The 22,357-nt window shown below is 31.2% G+C and overlaps 1 protein-coding gene across 1 annotated transcript in view; it reads left to right on the plus strand.

Moving 5' to 3' along the window:
- LOC115890887 (serine/threonine-protein phosphatase rdgC) overlaps positions 1 to 22,357 on the plus strand; it is a 494,608-nt gene that overhangs the window by 337,639 nt on the left and 134,612 nt on the right. Inside the window, exons 4-6 of the mRNA XM_030911238.1 lie at positions 4,122 to 4,249; positions 21,470 to 21,566; positions 21,632 to 21,783. Of these exons, the coding sequence (XP_030767098.1) occupies positions 4,122 to 4,249; positions 21,470 to 21,566; positions 21,632 to 21,783 (377 nt within the window). The remainder of the gene's footprint in view (positions 1 to 4,121; positions 4,250 to 21,469; positions 21,567 to 21,631; positions 21,784 to 22,357) is intronic.

Below are 22,357 nucleotides of genomic sequence, written 5' to 3' on the forward strand. Positions count from 1 at the left end.
TATAAAATATTTATATTTAAAATTAAAATTTTCGTATAAAGCTTTATTCAGAACCTCGCAATTAGTGGAATAAATTAGTGGTTTCAATTACACTTTATACTTTTTAGTTTACACTTTTTTGCTCTTTGTGTAGGTAATGCGAGGAGTAGGGACTTTATTGTTTCCAATTTTGATTTACCTATTGGTAGTACTCTGATCTAATGGATCGATGTTGCCAAGAACCTGGAAGTTTACTTAGACAGCGGCCTGACTTTCGAACATCACTGTAATAAAGTATACAAACAAGCTAAATGTTTAAATTGAAAAGCCTGTATTATCTAAAATTTTTGTTGGAGGAAGCGACAAAACTTCACCTAATAACGGCGCTGATTTGGACTATTGTAGTCGGATTTATTACAGTTTTTTGACCAACTACAACCAAGCAAAAATACAGAGAGTACAAAATGCATCGGTAAGATTTGTTTGTGATACAATATAGAGGTGGCCGGCCGTAGCGCAAGCAGTTAGTGTGTCGATCTGCGGTGCGAGAGATGCGATGGTACTGGGTTCGATCCTCAGCCAGTAGTACGGTCGCTTTATTTATTTAAATAAAAATATTGATTTATCGATTAAGATAGAGCGACCAGAGAGCCGCCACCTCAAGGAAGGCAATGGCAAACCACCTTGAGTATATTTGCCTTGTACAGCCTCTCAAATAGTGCCGTTCGGCTTCGGTGATAAACTGTAGGCCCCGTGTACTTGTGAAACACTGATGACACACATCACAATTACATGCGAGAGGTAGCCGACGCTCTGTATAGAGTATGGCATTGTAAGAAGAAGACAATATAGAGAGCACATAACTCCTTACCTAATTAAATTGAATGAGCCTAGACTCTTTACGTTTTTAATACCTTTATGTTATGTTATTATATAAAGTCTATACATACAACCTTCCTCCATTTATACATTTTACTTATAAAAAGATCAGAAATCCATAATAGAGATATTAGATTAAATACTTTTACAGTCCCGCGGCATTCTAGTTCAAAATTTAAATGTAGTTTGTCCTATAAGGCAGCATTATTGTTAAACCCAATACTAGATATACTAGATTCACCATTTTCAAGATTTAAATTTGAAATAAAAAATCGTTTGTTTGCTAATTAAAAATGATATATTGTTTCTACTAATTAAATTAATTTAAAATCGTTTTTTTGATCAGCTGTTTAAAAAAAAATATTCGTTATTGTAATTCTTTTGCATTTTTTTTTACAATTCGAATTCTAAGCGCAGAATCATTTACTTTTATTTTATGGTGGAGTGGAAGAGTGGCTAACGCCAAACTCCTACCAATTATTGTGTAATATTGTATATTTGTAATATTACTCTTTATACAATAAAAATAATAATTTATTTATTTATTTATTATTTATTTTACGATCATTCACAATATCTAAAAAACAGCTTGCGGTAGTCAGTTGTATCTATAAAAAGAGCCTAATCTTTAGCTTATAAATGGAATGGGTGTCCTCCAACGGTCTAAGAAACTCGAAGAAGTTCCTCAGAACTTACGACCGAGAAAAATCAAAGGCTTTCCTTGATTTAAGTAAAAACAATCTTCAGATTGTCACGGGGTTTCTAACAGGACACTCCTTAACGAACAGTTTAGTAGGCTGAGGCTGAGAAACAACGGCGAATGGAGATTCTGTGGGGAAAATGGGGAAACATCAGAACACCTTATCACTGAGCGCGCCGAGACGACGCCGACGCGACGACGGTTCGTGCCATGAACTTTGGTACGGTTGATGTCGAGGATAGAGAGCTGGCCTCTGAGGAGCCGTCTCAGATACTGACTTTTGTTAAAGCCCTGAAACTGTATGATGAGTTATAACTCGTTGTAACTCAAGAAAGGGGAACACACTAAAGATCTGCGGTGATTAACTCTCCCCCTAAACATTCTACATTCTAGCTTATAAAACAATCAACTTTCGATTTCTAACCACAATTTCTTTTGACGGATGATAAATAATGAAAGGCCAAAATGACACTCTTCGTATATTTTGAAGTATAATTATTAGTGGTGAAGTTTGTTAACTATTTCTATTAATTGAAAATGACTAACACTAATTTTTATGTTCTGAATGATTACGTTGAAATTAAAAGAACAAACTTACGCTAATTGAAATCACTAATTTATTCCACTAATTTCGAGGTTATGAATGAAGTTTAAAAATGTAGAAATGTTATGTTACTAAATATCATCGTTGATTGAAGAAATAAGGAGATGCGCAACCTTATAGGCTCGTGGCACAAAACCTGTCCGAGATTTAGTTTAGCTCTGCGCCGCTGCGCGCTGATGTTTTTTACAGCGCAGCGGATAAAGAATACTGTACCGTAGTTCTGCTTTCAGTCAACGGAGTGCGTGGTTACCGGAGACAGTGTTGCCACAACTACGAATCAATCCATAGATTTACGGATTTTGGGTACAGTACGTTAATAATGCGGTGAGATGAGTCAAAAAACAATTTATTTAGAACGGATGTATCTGGATGATAAAATAACTTTTAAATTCCTTGCTGTCTTAACATATTCCACAGGGTGTTTGAAACTTTTACCAAAATATTAACATTTTGTTTTCCCTCCTATAATTGACAGATTGAAACTTTAATTCTCAATTTAGAAAGAGATACTAATGAGTCAAATAACTTAGCTACATATTGCTTAAACATCATCAAAATCGGCCCAGTAGAAAAAGTATATTAGACTATAAGATACACCAAATTTTTAGGTGCCCGTTTTTCAGACACACAATTTTCATTAAATATTGACGTTACTTCAGAATTGTATTAAATAATTACAACATTATGTACATATTTCCTATATCTTTCCTATAAGCTTTTATACACGATTTTGAAAAACAATTTCTGTAGGTTTTCTAAAGCTTTAGGGATGTATCCAATTTAAAAGATGCAAAGAAAAGTTTTTTTATTAATATCACATCTGAATAATCCAGGATATGAAACGTGTTATTATTTTTAAATGTCGGTAGAACTCGATATTAAATTGCGTGGTTTTGAATATTAAATAGAATAACAACGCTACCCTCGGTTGTTATAGAAGAATTTGCATTTAACTTATGTAAAGTTAGTTTTTACAATTGCTGAAAATATTTTATTATGTAATCTCTCCATTTATTGGATATATGTACGTGTATAGTATATAGGGTGTATTCAAGAAGAGAGGGGAGATTATTCACGTAAAAATAAGATTTTTTTCTCATATCAACATAGGTCCGATGCTGGTCTGTTTCGTAGCTACATGGTGTTAAAGTCTTAATAATTTTTTAATTTATTATAATTTTCTTCCAAATACTTTTAGTGACTCGAAAGAAATTTTGAGGGTAAAAATTATTATATAAGGGCTACATATTTTACACACACCTCGTACCTGAGTGTTTTGTAGTTTCAATAAATGCACTTACAAAAAACTAAAATACATAAATATTATTACAAAGCAACGATCATTATTATTTTAATACGATCATCATGAACTGCCACCGGCACAGTTCAAATTTAATATTCCAGAAAAAATATCTTAACAAACGATTGTGACATGTTTTAAAAACTAATTTTCAACTTTGGCTATATGTTTTAGAAAATTATTTTAAATTTGTTTAGTAAGAGTTTTAGTAAGCGAAAGAAAAAAGTATCATAGTTTTATAAATTATGAAAACGTTGTAGATAATGTTCTTGTTTTATTGAAGTACATATAAAAATAATGTTAAACGGATATTTCAATATATTGTATTAATAAATATTTTTTGCCTTTTACTATCGCTACATTTTTTTGTCCAAACTTTTACTGCCGCCATTATTTCTCTTTGATATTCTACAATGGTTATAACGTTTAATGCAGTATTTTGGCTAGTACAGAATATACATATATATAAATATTATTTAGTCAACCGTTTTTATAGAGTTTTTTACTTGATTAAATTAAAAAAGACATTTAATTAAAATAGAATGCGACACTATTAGTTTCTAAATTTTTATATATTTTTCTATTATATTTATGTACTTTATTTTTATGTACTTTACATCTATGATATAATCTATATTAATTTTTCTCTTCTATTTCAGCGATTAAAGCATCATTGCTAATTCAGAAATGGTACAGAAGTTACATGGCACGATTAGAAGTAAGGCGAAGATATACGTGGACCATTTTTCAAACACTTGAATATGCAGGGGAACAAGACCAAGTTAAAGTAAGTAAAAATTGGCTTTACTTAGCAACAAAAATATATTTTTTTGGAAAACATTAATTATCACTTTCATATCTTAAAATAATTAGTAGTACCTATTTAATACAAAAATTTAATTAGATACTAAAGAAAAAACAAAAGAAAATAGTAATGAAAAATTTTTATTCCGCTAACTCTAAAGACAATAACAATTATCGACTTTTAAACTACATTCCTAATTTAACTAACAAAATATCAAATAATCTCAATAAAATAGGATGTAAAACTATTAACGTAAATAAAAGAAATTTAGGTCAAATTTTATTAAATAATAAAGACAAAACTAATGTCAAAAATAAGTCGGGTGTATATAGGGTGGATTGCAATGATTGTGATGCCGTGTACATAGGTCAAGCAGGTAGAAATTTAGATATAAGGATTAAAGAACATGTAAAGTCTATTAATAATCTCCATCATAGTTCTGGTCTTGCAACTCATTGTATAGTAAATAATCACAAAACTAATGAAAACTCAATTAAGTTACTACACAGAGAAACAAAAGGTAGACGCTTAAATTACATTGAACAGTTAGAAATACTAAAATCTGTTAAAAACGAAAATAATGTTAACGACCAACAAGGATTTCTAAACACATTTTTTGTTACCCCTATTGTAAACTCTCTGAACCCACCCCCATAGCAAATATATATATATAGTTACAGTGTAGTTAGACGATTAGTTCTTAAAAAACTCTTGAAAAAGGCCTAACAAGCCGAAACATATGTAGAGTTAAAGTTACTCTTATTAAAAGTTTTTTGAAACATCTAAAAGCGTGTTTTATTAAAATACTAATAAAAACAAAGTTTTTATATTTGAAAAACTTATCATTATTTAATTTTTCATGTATTGTTACACTCGGTTGGTTTTAATTATTTCTGTTGTGTTTATCTACGTAGCAAAAACGACAATCAAGTGCTTATATAAACTGATTAATTTTGTGTAGAATTTAAATATAATAATCCTCTGGTGATATTGCTACTTGTGGTTAATCTGTTTAGTTTCCCAAATGCTTGAGAACCTTTCTTAGTAAAGTTCTGAAGGATTATCTTCTGAAATAGTTTATCTTTTTTAGGAATCACTCCGTTTTATGTAATTTAAATGGTTTAACTGGAACTTAATATGAAGTAGTATCGGGTGACCAAATAAGAATGGATACCGGCTGTATCTCAGAAACTACTTATCGTATAACTTTGGGAGAAAATTCTAATAAGTAAATCGACCAAGGGCAATCGCTGGAAATTATTTTCAAGTTCGGAAAATGTCCGCTAGGGGGCGTTTCTCTGATATCCAATCAAAAAACAGGGTTTTTCTCAAAAATATGCAGGTGAACAGGTATTTTAAATATTACTGTTGTAATCATCTAGAAATTTGCAAGTTTTTTGATATAGAGTATTTTGCTCTATCTCATAAAGTAAAGTGGTGGGGGAAGGTTAAACTTGCTTTTATTAAAATACGGATAACTCTGGTTTGGGTTAGCCGATTTAAACAAACTAGAGCGCGTTTAAAAGAGCTTTTCTTCCTTAATGATCTCCAGTATAAATTTTGTTTCCATAATTATTTTTTTGTGGTAGCTAGAGGGCGCTGTTTGACATCAAAACAGATATTGGGCTTTTGCATAAAAAATTTAAATAGGAGGCTATATTTTTCTTTACACAGTTAAATAGAGCACAAAATTTCCAAAATATTAGCGCAAAATGCAACTTTCTATCTTCTCTCTAACGGGAGATATTAAGAAAAAAACTCATATTAGGTTGTTGCCTAGTATTATAAGGTCTAAAAATTCTAGTAGTAGGCTAGGAAACAAAAAGAGGTAAATTGGTTACGTGAAAATATCAAAACGTATATTTTAATTTCATTTTAGTACCATTTAATTGTTATTTATCCATGTTCGTTCTTGATTCGATCCCATAAATTAAAACCCAGGCATATTGAATCCGATGACCTAGCTGGCCACGGAAATATGCCGCGCCAGCGTCTCTATCTACTAAAATAAGTGGTATCCAAGAAGCCCTACACATTCATAGCAAAATAAGCAGCACAACTGCACCAACTGCATCAACTACACCAACTACATTTATGCTGATGAAATTGCACAACAAATGTGATTTCATCATGATGGACCCCTAACAAAGTTGGCAATTTATCTCTTAGAAATTATGGATAGTTCATTTCATTCAGATAATTAAAAGTCCAATCCACCAATCATTCGCCATTCTAGAATTCCTGTTTAAATATTTACCGACCAACGGTCTGGGTGCTGAACTACTTGCATCAAGGGTAGATTTGGACCAGTAGTGCATATTAAGATTCGTACCTGTGCTATATGAAAAGTGACCCAAATTACATAAACTTTATAATATAATAATAAATAAACAACAGATAAAACGCGAAAACAAGTGAAATCAAGGACGAACTTGGATTAATAACTAAATGACGATACATGAAATAAACCCTTAGTTTTTGGCCATACGAAATTCTGCCGTTTTCCTTTAAAAACAATATGGCGGCACATAGTTCCTATAAATTTTAATAAAATTATTGGTTGTCCGACTTTCGGACATTTTAATCTGAGAACTACCTACGGATAATTAACCAAGAAATTTGTAAAAATTATATGGATGAACGATAATGTTACATAAACACGTTTAAAAATTTATGACGTCATTTTTTTTTAAATACCCCGAAATTTGGATGCATGATAAATAAATGCCTTTATTGTCAAAAAATTTTACAATTTGTAGACAAAGGTAAAGTAAACAAACAAAGTAAACAAACAAACAAACAAAAGAGAAACTGAAAACTGAACTTAAACGTTTTGATATTTTGACGTAACCAATTTACCTTTTTTTGTTTCCTAGCCTACTCCTATAATTTTTAGACATATAATACTAGGCGACAGCCTAATATGATTTATTTTCTTAAGATCTCCCGTTAGAGAGAAGATAGAAAGTTGCGGTGTGCGCTAATATTTTGGAAATTTTGTGCTCTATTTAACGGTGCAAAGAAAAATATAGCATCCAATTTACTTTTTTTATGCAAAAGCGCAATACCTGTTATGATGTCAAACAGCGCCCTCTAGCTACCACAAAAAAATTATGGAAACAAAATTTATACTGGAGATCATTAAGGAAGAAAATCTCTTTTAAACGAGCTCTAGTTTGTTTAAATCGGCTAACCCAAACCAGAGTTATCCTAATTTTATAAAAGCAAGTTTAACCTTCCCCCACCACTTTACTTTATGAGATAGAACAAAATACTCTATGTCAAAAAAATTACAAATTTCTCGATGATTACAATCTTCTTCTTCTTTACGTGCCGTCTCTTTCGTGGAGGTTGGCGATCACATTGGCAAAATCTTCACGATTCTCGGCTTTCCTTATAAGTTCTTCAAAAGTTAGGTGAGTCCAGTTTCTGATGTTTCTCAATCAAGATAGTTTCTCCGAGACCTCTCTTTCCTTCAATCTTACCCTTAACTATCAATTGTAAGACGTGGTATTTTTCATTTCTCAATATATGCCCTAAGTATGATGTTTTTCTTATTTTTATTATATTGAGCAATTCTCTTTCTCTGCCTATTCTGTTGTAGACTTCGGTATTTGTGATATGGGCTGTCCATGGAATTTTAAGCATTCTTCGATATATCCATGTTTCGAACGATTCGAGGCGATTCAATCTCTTGAACTTTCAGTGTCCATGTTTCTGCTCCGTATAATAGGATTGACCAAACATAACACTTAACGAGCCTAGTTCTCAACTCTAGGTCCAATCTGGGGTTCTGGAAGACGTTCTTCATTTTTAAAAATGCATTTCTCGCTTGTTCTATTCTAGTTTTTATTTCCACGTCGTTGTTCAAGGTGTTAACTATCCAGGACCCCAAATATTTGAACTTATAGACCTGTTCTAAGGTATTGCCCTCTATTTTAATAGGAATTGGTACATTTTGGTTCTTGCCAAATACCATGACTTTAGTTTTGGAAGAATTGATCTTCATCCCGTATTTCTTACAAGAGCCTTCAAGTCGTTCCACTAAACTCTGGAGACCAGTATCAGAATCGGCAATAAGAACTGTGTCATCGGCAAATCTAATGTTGTTAATGATTTCGCCATTGACTTTAATACCGCAATCTGTTGAAGAAAAAGCTTCCCGAAAAATCGCGTCAGAATAAACATTAAATAGCGAAGGAGACAGCACACATCCCTGTCTTACTCCTCTCTGTATATTGACTGAATTGGAATTGTTATTTTCAACTTTCATGCGGCCTGTTTATTGCCAATATATATTTTTCAGAAGTGTTACATTACGATTTGTCACCTCCCAACTCATACAACATTTCTATAAGTCTCGTATGTTTGACTCTATCGAATGCTTTTTCGAAGTCTACGAAACACACATACATTGGTTTTTGTTGGTCTGTACACTTCTGCGCTATCAATTGTAAACAGAATAAGGCCTCTCGTGTTCCCAATCCACTCTTAAACCCAAACTTTTCATAGCCGCTTTCTTGCTCACACTTCTTATAAATTCTGTTATGTATTATTTTAAGTAATACTTTCAGTGCGTGACTCATTAAACTAATAAGTCTGTAGTCACTGAGATGTCGAGCTGATGGTTTTTTCGGAAGCGGTACAAAAGTTGAGTGGAGCCAGTCATCAGGTACTTTTCCTCTATCATAGATCTTGTTAAAAAGCCTACGTTCTCTTCTGACATTAATTTAAGTATTTCTGGATATATATTGTCAGGACCTGGACTTTTGTTGTTTTTAAGTTATTTAATTGCCTGCAATACTTCACTATTGAGAATTTCTGGTCCTTGATCAACCGTTGGTCTTACTGGTGGTTCTTCTCTATAGTCATTATAAAGTTCTTTCATGTGTTGTTCCCATACTTGTATTTTTTCTTGTACGGTTGAACATAGTGTACCATCTGAGTTACTAATTGTTAGAGGACAAAAACGTTGTGCTGGTCCAGTTAATTCTTTTATTTTTTTGTGTAATGTAAATGAGTCGTGTTTCTTTTGTAACTCCTCTAATTCCACGCACTTCTCTGAAATCCACTTTTCTTTAGCTGTGATTATTGCTTTATTAATTGCCTTATTGCAACGTTTATACTCTATAGCATCTCGACCTTTGTGTTCTCTGCGCTGGTCCATAAGTTGGAGAATTTCGTCCGTCATCCATTTTTTCTTCTTTGTTTTTAGGCCAGTTAAATGTGTTTGTGTGGCTTTAACTAAGGGTGTTTTTAATGCGTTCCAGGTAGTGTTTATATCTTCTTCGCTGTTTCTCACTTCCTGAAAAGCATCATTAACTTCTTGGGCTACTCTGTTTTTTACGTCTTCGTTTTTCAACATCTTGATTTCTATTTTTTTATATGAATGTTTTTTTCCAGTAAATTTTAATTTTAGTCTGTGATTACAATAATATTTAAAATACATGTTCACAACCTGCATATTTATGAAAAAAACACTGTTTTATGATTGGCTCTCAGAAAAACGCCCCCTAGCGGATATTTTTCGAACTTCTTCCAGCGATTTCTCCTGGTCGATTTACTTATTAGAATTTTTTTCCCAAAGTTATACGATTAGTAGTTTCTGAGATACAGCTGGCGTCGATTCTTAGTCGGCCACCCGGTACATTCGCGGTCGGGAAGGTTTGGATTTGAAGCTCGTGACAATCCGAAAATTGTTCTTACTTAAAACTTGTTTCTATGTGTTAGTTGGAGTTTCCCATTCCAGGTTATGGATGGAGTCTTCTAGGTTCTTGAGTTCCGCTTTAAGTTGGTTTCCACTTGAGAAACAGAACGGTTTTTATCCAGAAGGATAAATACTTCTATCCCTGTTCCTGCTTTGATTTTGAAAGCATTAGTATTCCACGTTATGTTATGGTCTTTTACCAACTGATCAAACGTTTCTTTCTTCCAGTCCTTTTTATTGTCCAGTACTATAGTGAGATATTTCTCAAAGTTGTACATTCCTGGTACCATTGGGAGTTGGAGTAGTGGAATTTTTCTTTTGAGGGAGTTCCAAGCACCTGAGCTGCCAATTCTCCCAGTACTGTTTCTGTCAATCGCCATTCTTGTCATTGTCGCATTGGCATATCTACCGATGATCAATGTGCAGTGGTGTTAGGTCTAGAATGACCTCCATTGCTGCTGTTGGACACGTTCTCATGACCCTTGTGATGCATATGCATGCTAGTCTCAGGTTTTGCCTTGCTATACGTTGTTCTCTTTCTTGTTCTAGTTTTATGTACCTTTTTTCAACATACAAGGAGGGCTTGGAGCCTTCTGAAGCAACTCTCAACATACTCTTAGGAATGTAAATACCGACCCAAGACTGTCGCTTGCCGTCACGATATATATCCTGCCGTCATATCGGCCATCAATCATATATCACAATATTGTGATATATGAGTGAAGTATACAGGGTGGCGCACCTCATTCGCCTCGGTTGATTGTACGAAAACGAAAAGATGTAGAAACAAAATATTTTATGGGGATATGTGGGAAGGTAATGTGCATAATTTAAAATTATTTTGAAATGTACAGGGTGTGTCAGAACTAAGATCTATACCAAAGTTATATTTTTTCTTAAGGAACACCCGGTTGATTTTTGGATTCTTAGACATAAAATAAGGCATTTATTATAAGGGTTTAATATGTTTAAAAGCTTTGGTTTTTGAGATATTTAAAGATATTTAAATATGCATGCCATAATAAAAAAGTTTGTCAACATCTTGTACATTACTTTTCAGAATTAATTATTGTGCTGAGTTTTAGGCCAGAGAAATAAACTTTACTAAAAAACTGTATTGCTTTCTAAAATGTATACAGGGGTATCAAAAATTGCTGGTCTATTTTAAGTATTTATTTTGCGCAAAAACTTCGTTATTTCAAATGCAACACTATGTATTTTTTAAAATCAGTCGAAGCAGATTTAAATTCTCTTTCAAACTATATTAGGGTTTTCTATACCTATCTGGCTCAGATTTTGAATAAAAAGCGATTTTTCAATAAAATTATAATCAAGATGGCTGGTGTCGCCATGGCAATTTTCTAGTTACACTTAGTAGCTATTTTCAAAATCGATATTAGTTCATGGACTTTATTTAAATTTATATAACGGGTTATTTTTATTTAATTTACCTACAATAAAGTTAATAAGTAAGTATTTATTATTTTATCAAGAAAAATGAAGGAGTATCTGCTGGCGGAAGGAATGGATATGTTTACTAATGATTTTATTTTGTGATAACACACAAACATTTTGTGAGGACATATATTTAATATGGCCTGAAGGGTTTATGCTCAAAGATATACAAATAGGAATTTTCTTGACAAGCGTTCCTTGAAAAACTACATTTTCTATTTCGCAGAGCTGATAGTGTGGTATATGAAAAACCTATTAGGCAGAAACCTCTCATTGGAAGTGAAGAAAATGAATTTGGTTTAATTGTTTTTTTTTATAGAAAATCCCATATAATTACAACTTCATCGTAATATAAATCAAAAAGAACTACTTCTTTATTTTTCTTGATAATATAATAAATACTTACTTATTAAACTATTGTAGGTAAATTAAATAAAAGTAAACTGTTATAAATTTAAATAACGTCCGTAAACAAATGTCGATTTTCAAAATTGCTACTAAGTGTCACTAGCAAATTGCCATGGCGACACCAGCCTTCTTGATTGCCATTTTATTGAAAAATTGCTTTTATTGAAAATCTGAGCTAGATAGGTATAGGAAACCCTAATATAGTTTGAAAAAGCATTTAAATCTGCTTCGACTTATTTAAAAAAATACATAGTTTTGCATTTGAAATAACAAAGTTTGTATGTAAAATAAACATTTAAAATAGACCAGCAATTTTTGATACCCCTGTATACATTTTAGAAAGCAAGATAGTTTTTTAGTAAAGTTTATTTCTTTGGCTTCAAAGTGAGCACAAGAATTAACTCTGAAAATTAATGTACAGGGTGTTGACAAACTTTTTTATTATAGCATGCATATTTAAAAATCTTTAAATATCTCAAAAACCAAAGCATTTAAACATATTAAACCCTTATAATAAATGCCTTATTTTATGCACTAGAATCCAAAAATAAAATAAAATACCTGGTGTTTCATAAGAAAAAATATAACTTTGGTATGGATCTTAGTTCTGACACACCCTGTACATTTCAAAACAATTTTGAATTATGCACATTGCCTTCCCACATATACCCATAAAATATTTTGTTTCTACATCTTTTCGTTTTCGAATAATCAACCGAGGCGAATGAGGTGCGCCACCCTGTATAAGAGTGAAGCAGGGTCTCAAAATTTAAGTATTTTTTTTTTAATTTAACACTGAATTTTTTGTTTTTTTTTCATTTATCTAAATTACTTTTTAACTAAAAATTTAAAAAATTAGCAAAAAATATAACAACAAATTTTCATATTTTTTTTAACGAAAAATTCGCATAGATGTATTTCTTGCTACCAACCCTATTTTTTATATTTGGGATTTAACCAAGTAGAAAATATATTGATAATGTCTTGGTATTATTATTGTATTGATATGTTGGAATGTCCGATTAATATAATAACTGATTAGATACTTGAAATTGAATTATCACATTTTCTAAATTAAATTATTATTCAATCTAATTAGGTAACATTGCTTTTAGATGTCGAAGCCTTTATTAAAAAACTAAGTGAGTTTATAAAGCGAGAGTTATATAATTCCTGAGCCACGGTACAAGATTACATTGCTCCCGAGAGACAAAACGTAAATTTTGTTCCTTTGAACAGGAGAGGAAACAAAAGTGGCAATAATGTTTTATATTCTCCAGGGAATCTGTATTTCCCTTTGTAGAAAGGTAATATTTATTTAAGAATACACTGAAATATTTAAAATAATTCTAAAAATCAAATAGGTGTCTTAAAAATATTAGTTTTAAGTGGTATTTTTTTATTTTAATACATTTTTGTAAAATTATTAAGTATAAATCTGTAATTAAAAAGTGAAAATGTTAACCACTGAACAATCAATCGTATTAGTTATTAAATAAATAGAAATTAATAATAATAACAAACTGATAAATTAAAAATGATATAAAATTTTATGGTTTAAAAACTAAGGGTTAAAGAAATGTAAAATTATATTCTAATAGTATAAGTACTAAAATAAATATTAAATTTCAACATAATATGGTAAAGTGTAGCTTTATAATAATACCCCTAGAATATAGAATGTTTAAGAGGGGAGTTAATCACCGCGACCTTGCAGATCTTTTGTGTGTTCCCCTTTCTTGAGTTATAACGAGTTATAACTCATCATACAGTCTCAGGGCTTTACCAAAAGCCAGTATCTGAGATGACTCCACAGAGGCCAGCTCGCCATCCTCGACGATTTCTCGACGTCAGCCGTACCAAAGTTCATGGCACGAATAGTCGTCGTCTCGGCGCAGTCAGTAATAAGGTGTTCTGGTGTTTCCCCATTTTCCCCACAGAATTTCGCCATTGTTTCTCAGCTTCAGCCTACTGAGGTGTTCGTTGAGGAGACAGTGTCTTGTTAGAACCCACATGAAGATTGTTTTTACTTAAATCAAGGAAAACCTTTGATTTTTCTCGGTCGTAAGATCTGAAGAACTTTTTTGAGTGTCTTAGACCGTTGGAGGACACCCATTCCAAGTTACGGATGGAGTCTTCCAGATTCTTCAGTTCCGCATTCAGTTAGTTCCCGCTTTGAAAACAGAACGATTCTGGTCCAGTTAGTGGAGTGTTCGCTCCTTTTCTAGCTAGATCATTTGCTTTTTCATTGCCTTCTATCCCTTGGTGAGCAGGCACCCAGTGTAGGAGGATTTTATTTTCTTTGCCTAATTTGTTGAGCTTCTCTTGGCATTCTTTGACCAACTTCGAATTGATGGTTACTGAGTTGATCGCGTTTAGTGCTGCTTGACTATCGGATAGAATGGCAATTTCTGGTGGAAGTAAATATAAAAAAGTAAATCAGCTTAATATTTTTGGTCATTCGCAACTACAGTAAGTTTCCGGATTGACTTTATAAGATTCAACACTTTTTTATTATTTACATTTTGAGGAAAATATATTCTTCATAAAAAACCTTACTTATCCTAAATTGGTTTAATCCCGTTTTTAGTTCTCCAAATTTCCATACCGTTTTAGAGAAAATTAAAAAAGAAAACACGAAAATATATGGTTGAATTTTTTCCTAAGAAGTACTAAAAATCAAAAGGCGAAACTATAGGAACTATTGAAAAAAAAATCAACTATATTTTCATGTTTTCCTTTAATTTTCTCTAAAACGGTATGGAAATTTGGAAAAATATAAACGGGATTAACCATTTTACAACAAGCAAAGTTTTTTTGAAGAATTATTTTTTCTCAAAATGTCAATACTAAAAAAGTTTTTCCTCTTGTAAAGAAAATCCAGGGACATACTGTATATTCGTTGTTCAAATTTGTCGAATATAATAAACGTTGCTGTCATTAATAAAAACATAATAATCAGGTTTATTCTGTTTTAACAATTTTTAATAATTATCTAAAGATTGTATAATTTTTCTCTATAAAAAGGTGCGATAATCTTAAAGAAGGCGATTTTACAAAATGAATTTTACGTTTCGTGAGTGCTTAAGAAAGTGGGAATATATTGGTTTTCCATGTTCTGTGTTGCGTACAGATAAGGCAGGACTTAAGAATATAATAAATAATATCTTAATAGCATAATATCAGAGGTAAGCCTTTTCTATTTATTTGTGGGATAACAGTACCACTGACAAACACCATTAAACAAGAAACGCGCCTTTGCAATACCCTTTGGATGGCGTTTAATAAATACCATTTAGGTGAAATTTTCAGTTAAAAAGCGTAATATCTTAAACACGAACCAACGTTGATAATAGGTTAAAATTGAATTGTTTATTTTTGAAACACCCTAAGCGACATTTTGCTAATTTTTCAGGAAATGAAAAAAACGTTTAATTTTGTCAACTTGTGATATTATTTTCCTGAACTGGTTTGGAGATGTTATTTGGTAGTAATTTATTTGGTATTAAACAAAAAAAAAAAGAAAAAAAAAAAATTTTGGGTCTTAAAATTTGATGTTAAAAAACTGTATCTACTTGGTTTTTTTCTGAAATAAAAGACATAAAAAAACATTTTTTGTATTAATCGCAGTTTATAAAACTTGGTGCTTATCCTACTTATTTCTATTGCCGATTTTTAACTTTTTACGGCTTACGAGCATGAGTTTTCAAAATATGCTTATAGTAATCCTGATATTCAGGCACCAGCGTAACAAAGTTTAAATGTTATCCAATTTGACCGCGCCTATTGACAGTGGACCTTTGTAGTCTCGTTCAGTTGCTTTGGATGCTTTTGGTTGTCGAAAATCACTAAATTCATGCCAAGTAAAACCGTTAATATATTCACAGGCTCTGAAAACATTATTTTTCTCATGAACTATGTGGTGATACTTAGATACCGAAAACTGAATTTTTTCCTTCCGGTCTTTTTTTGTCTTTGTGCCGTCCGATACGCAACATAACTTGTAGTATATTGGCCACCATTTTTTAAAATTTAAAATTTCATTAGTGCCCACTTCTTTAACTGTGAATACGTTTTTAACACTAGCCAGAACTAATTCAGTGTACTAATGCACATTATACAACCTGTCAAACCTTAACTTTCGCTTTCTGATACCAAAGGCGCAGTCACTGGGTAAAAAAAATGTCCTCGAATTGGATAAAATTGTGAAATTTTCTCGAAACGCCCTGTCGCCTTAATGGCCATGCATATTTTAAGCATGCAATGGTTTTTATTTTGCCCAGGGCAATTGTTACAAAACAAGCGTAACTCGGTAACATTCTCATTGATTTCCTTATGGATATAATCAAAAATAAAGGAACAAACCTCATTCGGACCTTAAGAAGCTACACCCTCAAGATAAATATAAAAAAAAGATTTCTGAGATTTCGAAATTGTTATACAAAATTCACTAACAGTTAACTGTGATAAATAAAATTTGTCCTGTGTAGGAAACTCAGCAGAAACTGGCAGCTGTAAGTATTGCATGAAGTCGAAAGAAATTGCTGCTAAATCTTCTCATTGAGTATACGAAACAAAGGTTTCCTAATCAGTCACATAGCCACATTTACTATAGAAAGAACTCAAGTGATGTCACTTGGGTTGTTTCTGCACTAAACAGGCCAAACATAGTAACGAATTAAAGCATACGCAGTACTCGTACTTAGGTTGTTTTTGCACCAAACGATGCTTCTCTGCCAAAATAATAATATTATACAAAAACCCCAAAACGGCCAAGTATGTCGCTTGGGGTGTTTCAACGATTCGATTAGAAGAACAAATTACAGAAAAAATCCAATGGCTTTCAATATTTAAAAAAAGACAATTTTTTTTAATTTTGAAACTTAAGTAACTCGGTTATTTTCGACTTATTTGAAAAACGACAAAGAGAAAATATGTTCCTTTCATCGAGATCTACCAGCTCCGCTCTATTTGCACTTATTTGACTCACTCTGTATATTAGCATACACTTTATTCGGCTTATTTTTGCTACAAAGTGTATATTTACTGCTATAAATACTTAATGTCAGGCCTTTTTTGAAATGTTCCAGTATAACCGTGAAATACCATTTTTGTTACTTAAAAGCTACAAATCCAGGATATTTCTATAGACATTTTCATTTCGATAAAGTAATATATATTACTTCGCATTTCTCTGTGTCATGTGATTAATGACTTACAGGATATGTAGGAACGTGGCCACTAATAATACTAGATATACTCTGTACCTCGGAGCATTTCCGTAAAGTATTCTTTTTTATTGTTAACTTTAAAATGTTTGCCACTATTTTTTTTTTAAATATCCGAACGACCTAATTCTCCGTAAATACTAGACATAGTATTTTCCAGAGTTTACAGGAGAATTTATTTTGTTAGAAGTTTGATAATCCTTGAGATGTTTGATAAAGTACTCCCGTCGTGTGATCTTTAGTGGAGCTATGTTCTTGACAGTTGCATAATTGTAGTTAAAACTTACATTTTAATTTAGTCTATTAGTGTTTAAGTTTTCTTAAAATAACTTTATAATACAGGGTGTGTAATACACATAAAAATAAGTAAAAAAGTTCGTATAAATGTATGTCCTAAAATGCTTCTTATCTGAGATATAGAGTGTAGAGGTTTCATTTTTATTTCGATTTTTTCATAATAATTTCTGAACTAAATTCCGTATATAGATGAAAATTAGGGGATTGTTTGGATTATTTTCAGATTGGCGGTCAGTGACTCAAAAACTTATTTTTTTATGTCTCAATATTTCGTAAATCTTTATTTACTTCATCAGGAGATATAAAAACTAAAAGTCAGTCGTATCTTTCAATATACACATTCATTACACCAATAATCTACTTTCAGTTATAAAATTTGACGAACAAAGCAGACCTACACTACATGATGTTTAAGTTACAATGAAACTGAGTTCATTGTAACTTAAACACATTAAACTAATTAAACTTCCGCCGGCAGATACTGTTTCATTTTTCGTGATAAAATAAAAATTACTTATTATTAACCTTATTGTAGGTAAATTAAATAAAAATAATCTGTTATAAATTTAAATAAAGTCTATAAACTAATGTCGATTTTGAAAATAGCTAATAAGTGTCACTAGAAAATTGTCATGACGACACCAGCGATCTTGATTACAATTTTATTGAAAAATCGCTTTTTAGTTAAAATCTGTGCTAGATAGGTATAGGAACCCTTTATATAGTTTGAAAGAGTATTTTTAAAAAAGATACATGGTGTTGCATTTGAAATAACGAAGTTTTTATGTAAAATAAATATTTAAAATAGACCAGCAATTTTTGATATTCCGGTATACATTTAAGGAAGCAATTGAATTTTTTAGCAAACTTTATTTCTCTGGCTTGAAAGTCAGCAAAAGAATTAATTCTGAAAGTAATATACAATGTGTTGTTTTTATTATAGCGTGCAAATTTAAATATCTTTAAATATTATATTTTAATATAATAAATGCCATATTTTATGTCAAAAAATCCAAAAATGAAATAAAATACCGGGTGTTCCATAAGAAAAAATATAACTTTGGCATAGATTTTAGTTCTGACACACCCAGTACATTTCAAAATAATTTTAAATTATGCACATTGCCTTCCCACATATAGCCATAAAATATTTTGTTTTTACATCTTTTCGTTTTCGTATAATCAACCGAGGCGAATGAGGTGCGCCACCCTGTATTTATGAATTTCAACTACCTAAAATTAAAAAATCTCAAATTTTTTAAATGGTACACCCTATATATGTTCATTTTTTCTGATAGATTTTGCAAAGCTCTTCAACTTTTTTTAAGCATACCATATACCTATTTTTAATAGTTTGCGATTTATGCCAATTTTTTTCTATTTTTACCCATATCTTTAATGCAATTACGCTATAACATCATAGTTGCCGTGACAAAACAAAAATATTTATTACTTATCTTTAACTCCTACTAACTTATATTTATTACTTATCTTTAATAATTAGTTACAATTGTTAAATCACCCGGTATGTGAGTGTAAATTTATGACAGATTTTACTACAAAATCTAAATTTTGCTAGTTTCTTTTATTCTCAAATATTAAATATCATAAAGTTTTAAAACAGCCTTTTACACCATTTTTGCATAATCTAGCAGTATTTGATAAGCAGTTTATCCCAAAAAATTATACAAGATATAATCTTAACTATAACTACTCTTAACTTAATAACTACTCTTGCATAAAATACATCTATGACTTATTTCTAATAATATATCTGGGAGAAACTAGATAATTAAATTTCTGAAGCGTATTTTCAAGCAGGCATAGATAACAAGAAAATTATCTTCAAAGGAATTAGAATGGCCACCAGCAGTTGAATACATCTTTGTAACAATTTAGTTTATCTAGTAAGAAATCTAATAGAGAGGAATTCAAGAACCCTGTCCTTGTATTTCTAATCTTTCCTTGTGATTCTATCATATATTTATATTATAAAAAATATTACTGCAATTAAAATAAAATACACCATCCTACTCTTATAAACATCTAGTAACCTAGAAACAAGATTCACTTGAAAACTTGGATTTGACACATATTTCATTAATTTTTATTTTTTAATATCTATATATATAATTGGTAACAGAGAGTCTTGGGTCGGTGTTTACATGTTTAGTAGAGAATCGCTATATGGTGATCTTGTAAGCCGGAAGGAGAAAAACACGAATAGTTTATTACATAGCCATTTAATTCCGCGTTTAATTTTATGTGCTTGGGAAGATACTTCATCTACTTATTCTTTCTACTATATATGATACTTATTCTATTCAACACATTGACTGTACTCTTTGTACACAATCATCTCTTCGTACAGAATCAAATCGGCACCCAAAGCCGGTCTTTGCTGACCGTGTACATGTTACGGTTAAAGTCCGATATCCGGTTAATGTCGACATTAACTGGTTAATGTTTGGGTTTTGTTTTTCGTTGTTTTGTTTCGTGTTATTCTCGAGATTAACCGGGTAATGTCGACATTAACCGGATATCGGACCTTAACCGTAACATATACACAACACAATGATAATTAGTGATTTATACTGTGTTATTTAATGGATCACCTATTTTTTGGGATAGCTGTTAATGTTATTTATATTACAAACTTTATTATTTAGGTATATTCATTCGCATATCATCTTGTAGTTAAATGTAATGTTTCTGGGCCGATATGGTTTAAGGTTTATTCTCGCTATACCTTCCGTTTCCATTCCATATCCATTCCATATCCGTTCCATATTTTTATTGTATTGACATTATACGTAAGTTTCCGTTCTGTATCAGTTCCATACTTTTTATTGTACAATTTATATCATTACGAAAGTTTTATTTTAAAAAGTTGTATCTTTTGAAAAAGGTAATAGATTTAATTAAGGGGTGAAAGAATAAATAAATATCAGTCAAATGTTAAAAGAACTGGTATAAATGTAAGAACTTGACAACGTTGTTTCCGATACGCTTCAGTCCGTCCGCCAAAAAAATGTATGGAAGGAAAGGATATAGACATGATATACATATAAGGATATAGAAAGGAGATACACATGATATAATATTTTATGTAAATGGAAGGGAAACGGAAGGGAGTTGATATGGAAGCTATAGTGAGAATCAACCTTTAGGTGGTTTTTCGTCACGAAGTTTCAGTTGAAACTTTCTACAATCTTACAGGGATCATTATTTATATTCAATAACATTTCTGCTGATAACCAAATGGTTTATTTAGACGACGATCGATAACCATATAATTTGTCTCATATAATTTTGCATATAAACTGACAGATATCTTCATTTCTAAGCCATCACCTAACCTAACCTAACCGATTTTGTCGGTTCTATCGTATTTTCTATCATACATGAATATATGTTTATTCTATACAATATTCTACAAATAACTATTAAATAGATATTTGTAGAATACAGAGTGGTCCGGACTGTATTCCAGAAACTTCGGAAGCATATTTTGCAGATAAAAATAAGTAAAAAAGTTCGAATAAATGTATGACCTAAAATGCTTAGTTTCGGAGATACAGGGTGTAGAAGTTTTTATTAAGAATTTTTATTTCGATTTTTTCCAAATAATTAATGAAATAACGTCAATATTTGTGTGAATATTGGTGACAATGATGTCAATATGACTCCTGCTTGTAGAGAGCGTAAATGTATATTTAAAAGTCACGTAAATGTATTTTTTTTCACTCAGTAGTTTTATACAGGTACGGACGAAAAGTTATTACTCTTCAAAACAGTTTAAACACATGTATGTTTGTGGGGTGGCTCCCGCTACAAATAGGAGTAATATTGACATCAAAATCAAATTTCTTATGTCAAAAAACTGTACTGACACCAATTTCAGAAATTATTTGGAAAAAATCGAAATAAAAATTAAATTTCTACACTCTGTATCTCTGAAACTAAGCATTTTATATCACATATTTATACGACCTTTTTTACTTATTTTTATTTGCAGAATATGCTGCCAAAGTTTCCGGAATTTAGTTCGAACTACCCTGTATAAGATTTATAGAAGACTTTATTTATTCTAGTATTTGTTTTCAGTTATACAACTTCTTTAATGCCCTCTTGACACATATCCCACAAACAGCCATTAGAGATGGCTATAATTCAAAAGAAGTTTCAAGAAGCTCATCATTCGGTAAATACATTTTTAAAACTAAAAATATTTGAATTATATTAAATAATATTTTTTTTTGCATTTAGATAATTTAGATGTAGAATTCGAAGAAGAGTCTCCGGATGAAGAATTTTCGTATAATCAAGAGGACAAGAAGGCTCTAAGGCATTTCATAATAGAATATCCATACACAGAAGAAAAAATCACACAGCTAATAGAAATATTTCGGAAACACAGGGTGAGTAAGCAAAATATAGTTTTATTATTTCTAAAAACTTTTATTGTAAATTAGTAATCGAGTTGTTACAATTTGCATTTCTGTTTTATTACTTTTAGTACTTTATTTATTTAATACTGAAGTGCCACAACAATACACCAAAACACTTTTACTTTCGCACTGGACGCGCGTTTAGCTAACAATGTTAGCGTCATCAGCAGATGATTAAAACTGAGTTTCGATCATATGCTTATGTATAAGAAAAAGGTATAAGTGTTTTGGTGTATTGTGGTAAATTAGTGTTTAATTTTGCTGTTGTAACACCAAAAGTTCCAACCCCCAACTGTAATAAAAAAATTGAAAATAGAAAAAATGTAATTCACACCCAGCAATATGAAATACCGGGTGCGTCTCAAAAATGGCTCACTCCTATTTTTTCAGATAAAAAAATGAGATTTGGTATGTTAGTATATGACATAAATTAAGATTGATTGACATATTCAATTGTTTTTTGACTACAACTTTTTATTTTTAAATGGTATCCTCGGTATCCTCGGTATTTTTTTACTTTATTCGATAGAAAATGACATTCTGA

This window comes from Sitophilus oryzae, unplaced genomic scaffold (assembly GCF_002938485.1).
Source record: "Sitophilus oryzae breed Bouriz unplaced genomic scaffold, Soryzae_2.0 scaffold_937_pilon_pilon, whole genome shotgun sequence".
In the NCBI taxonomy this organism is placed as follows: domain Eukaryota; kingdom Metazoa; phylum Arthropoda; class Insecta; order Coleoptera; family Curculionidae; genus Sitophilus; species Sitophilus oryzae.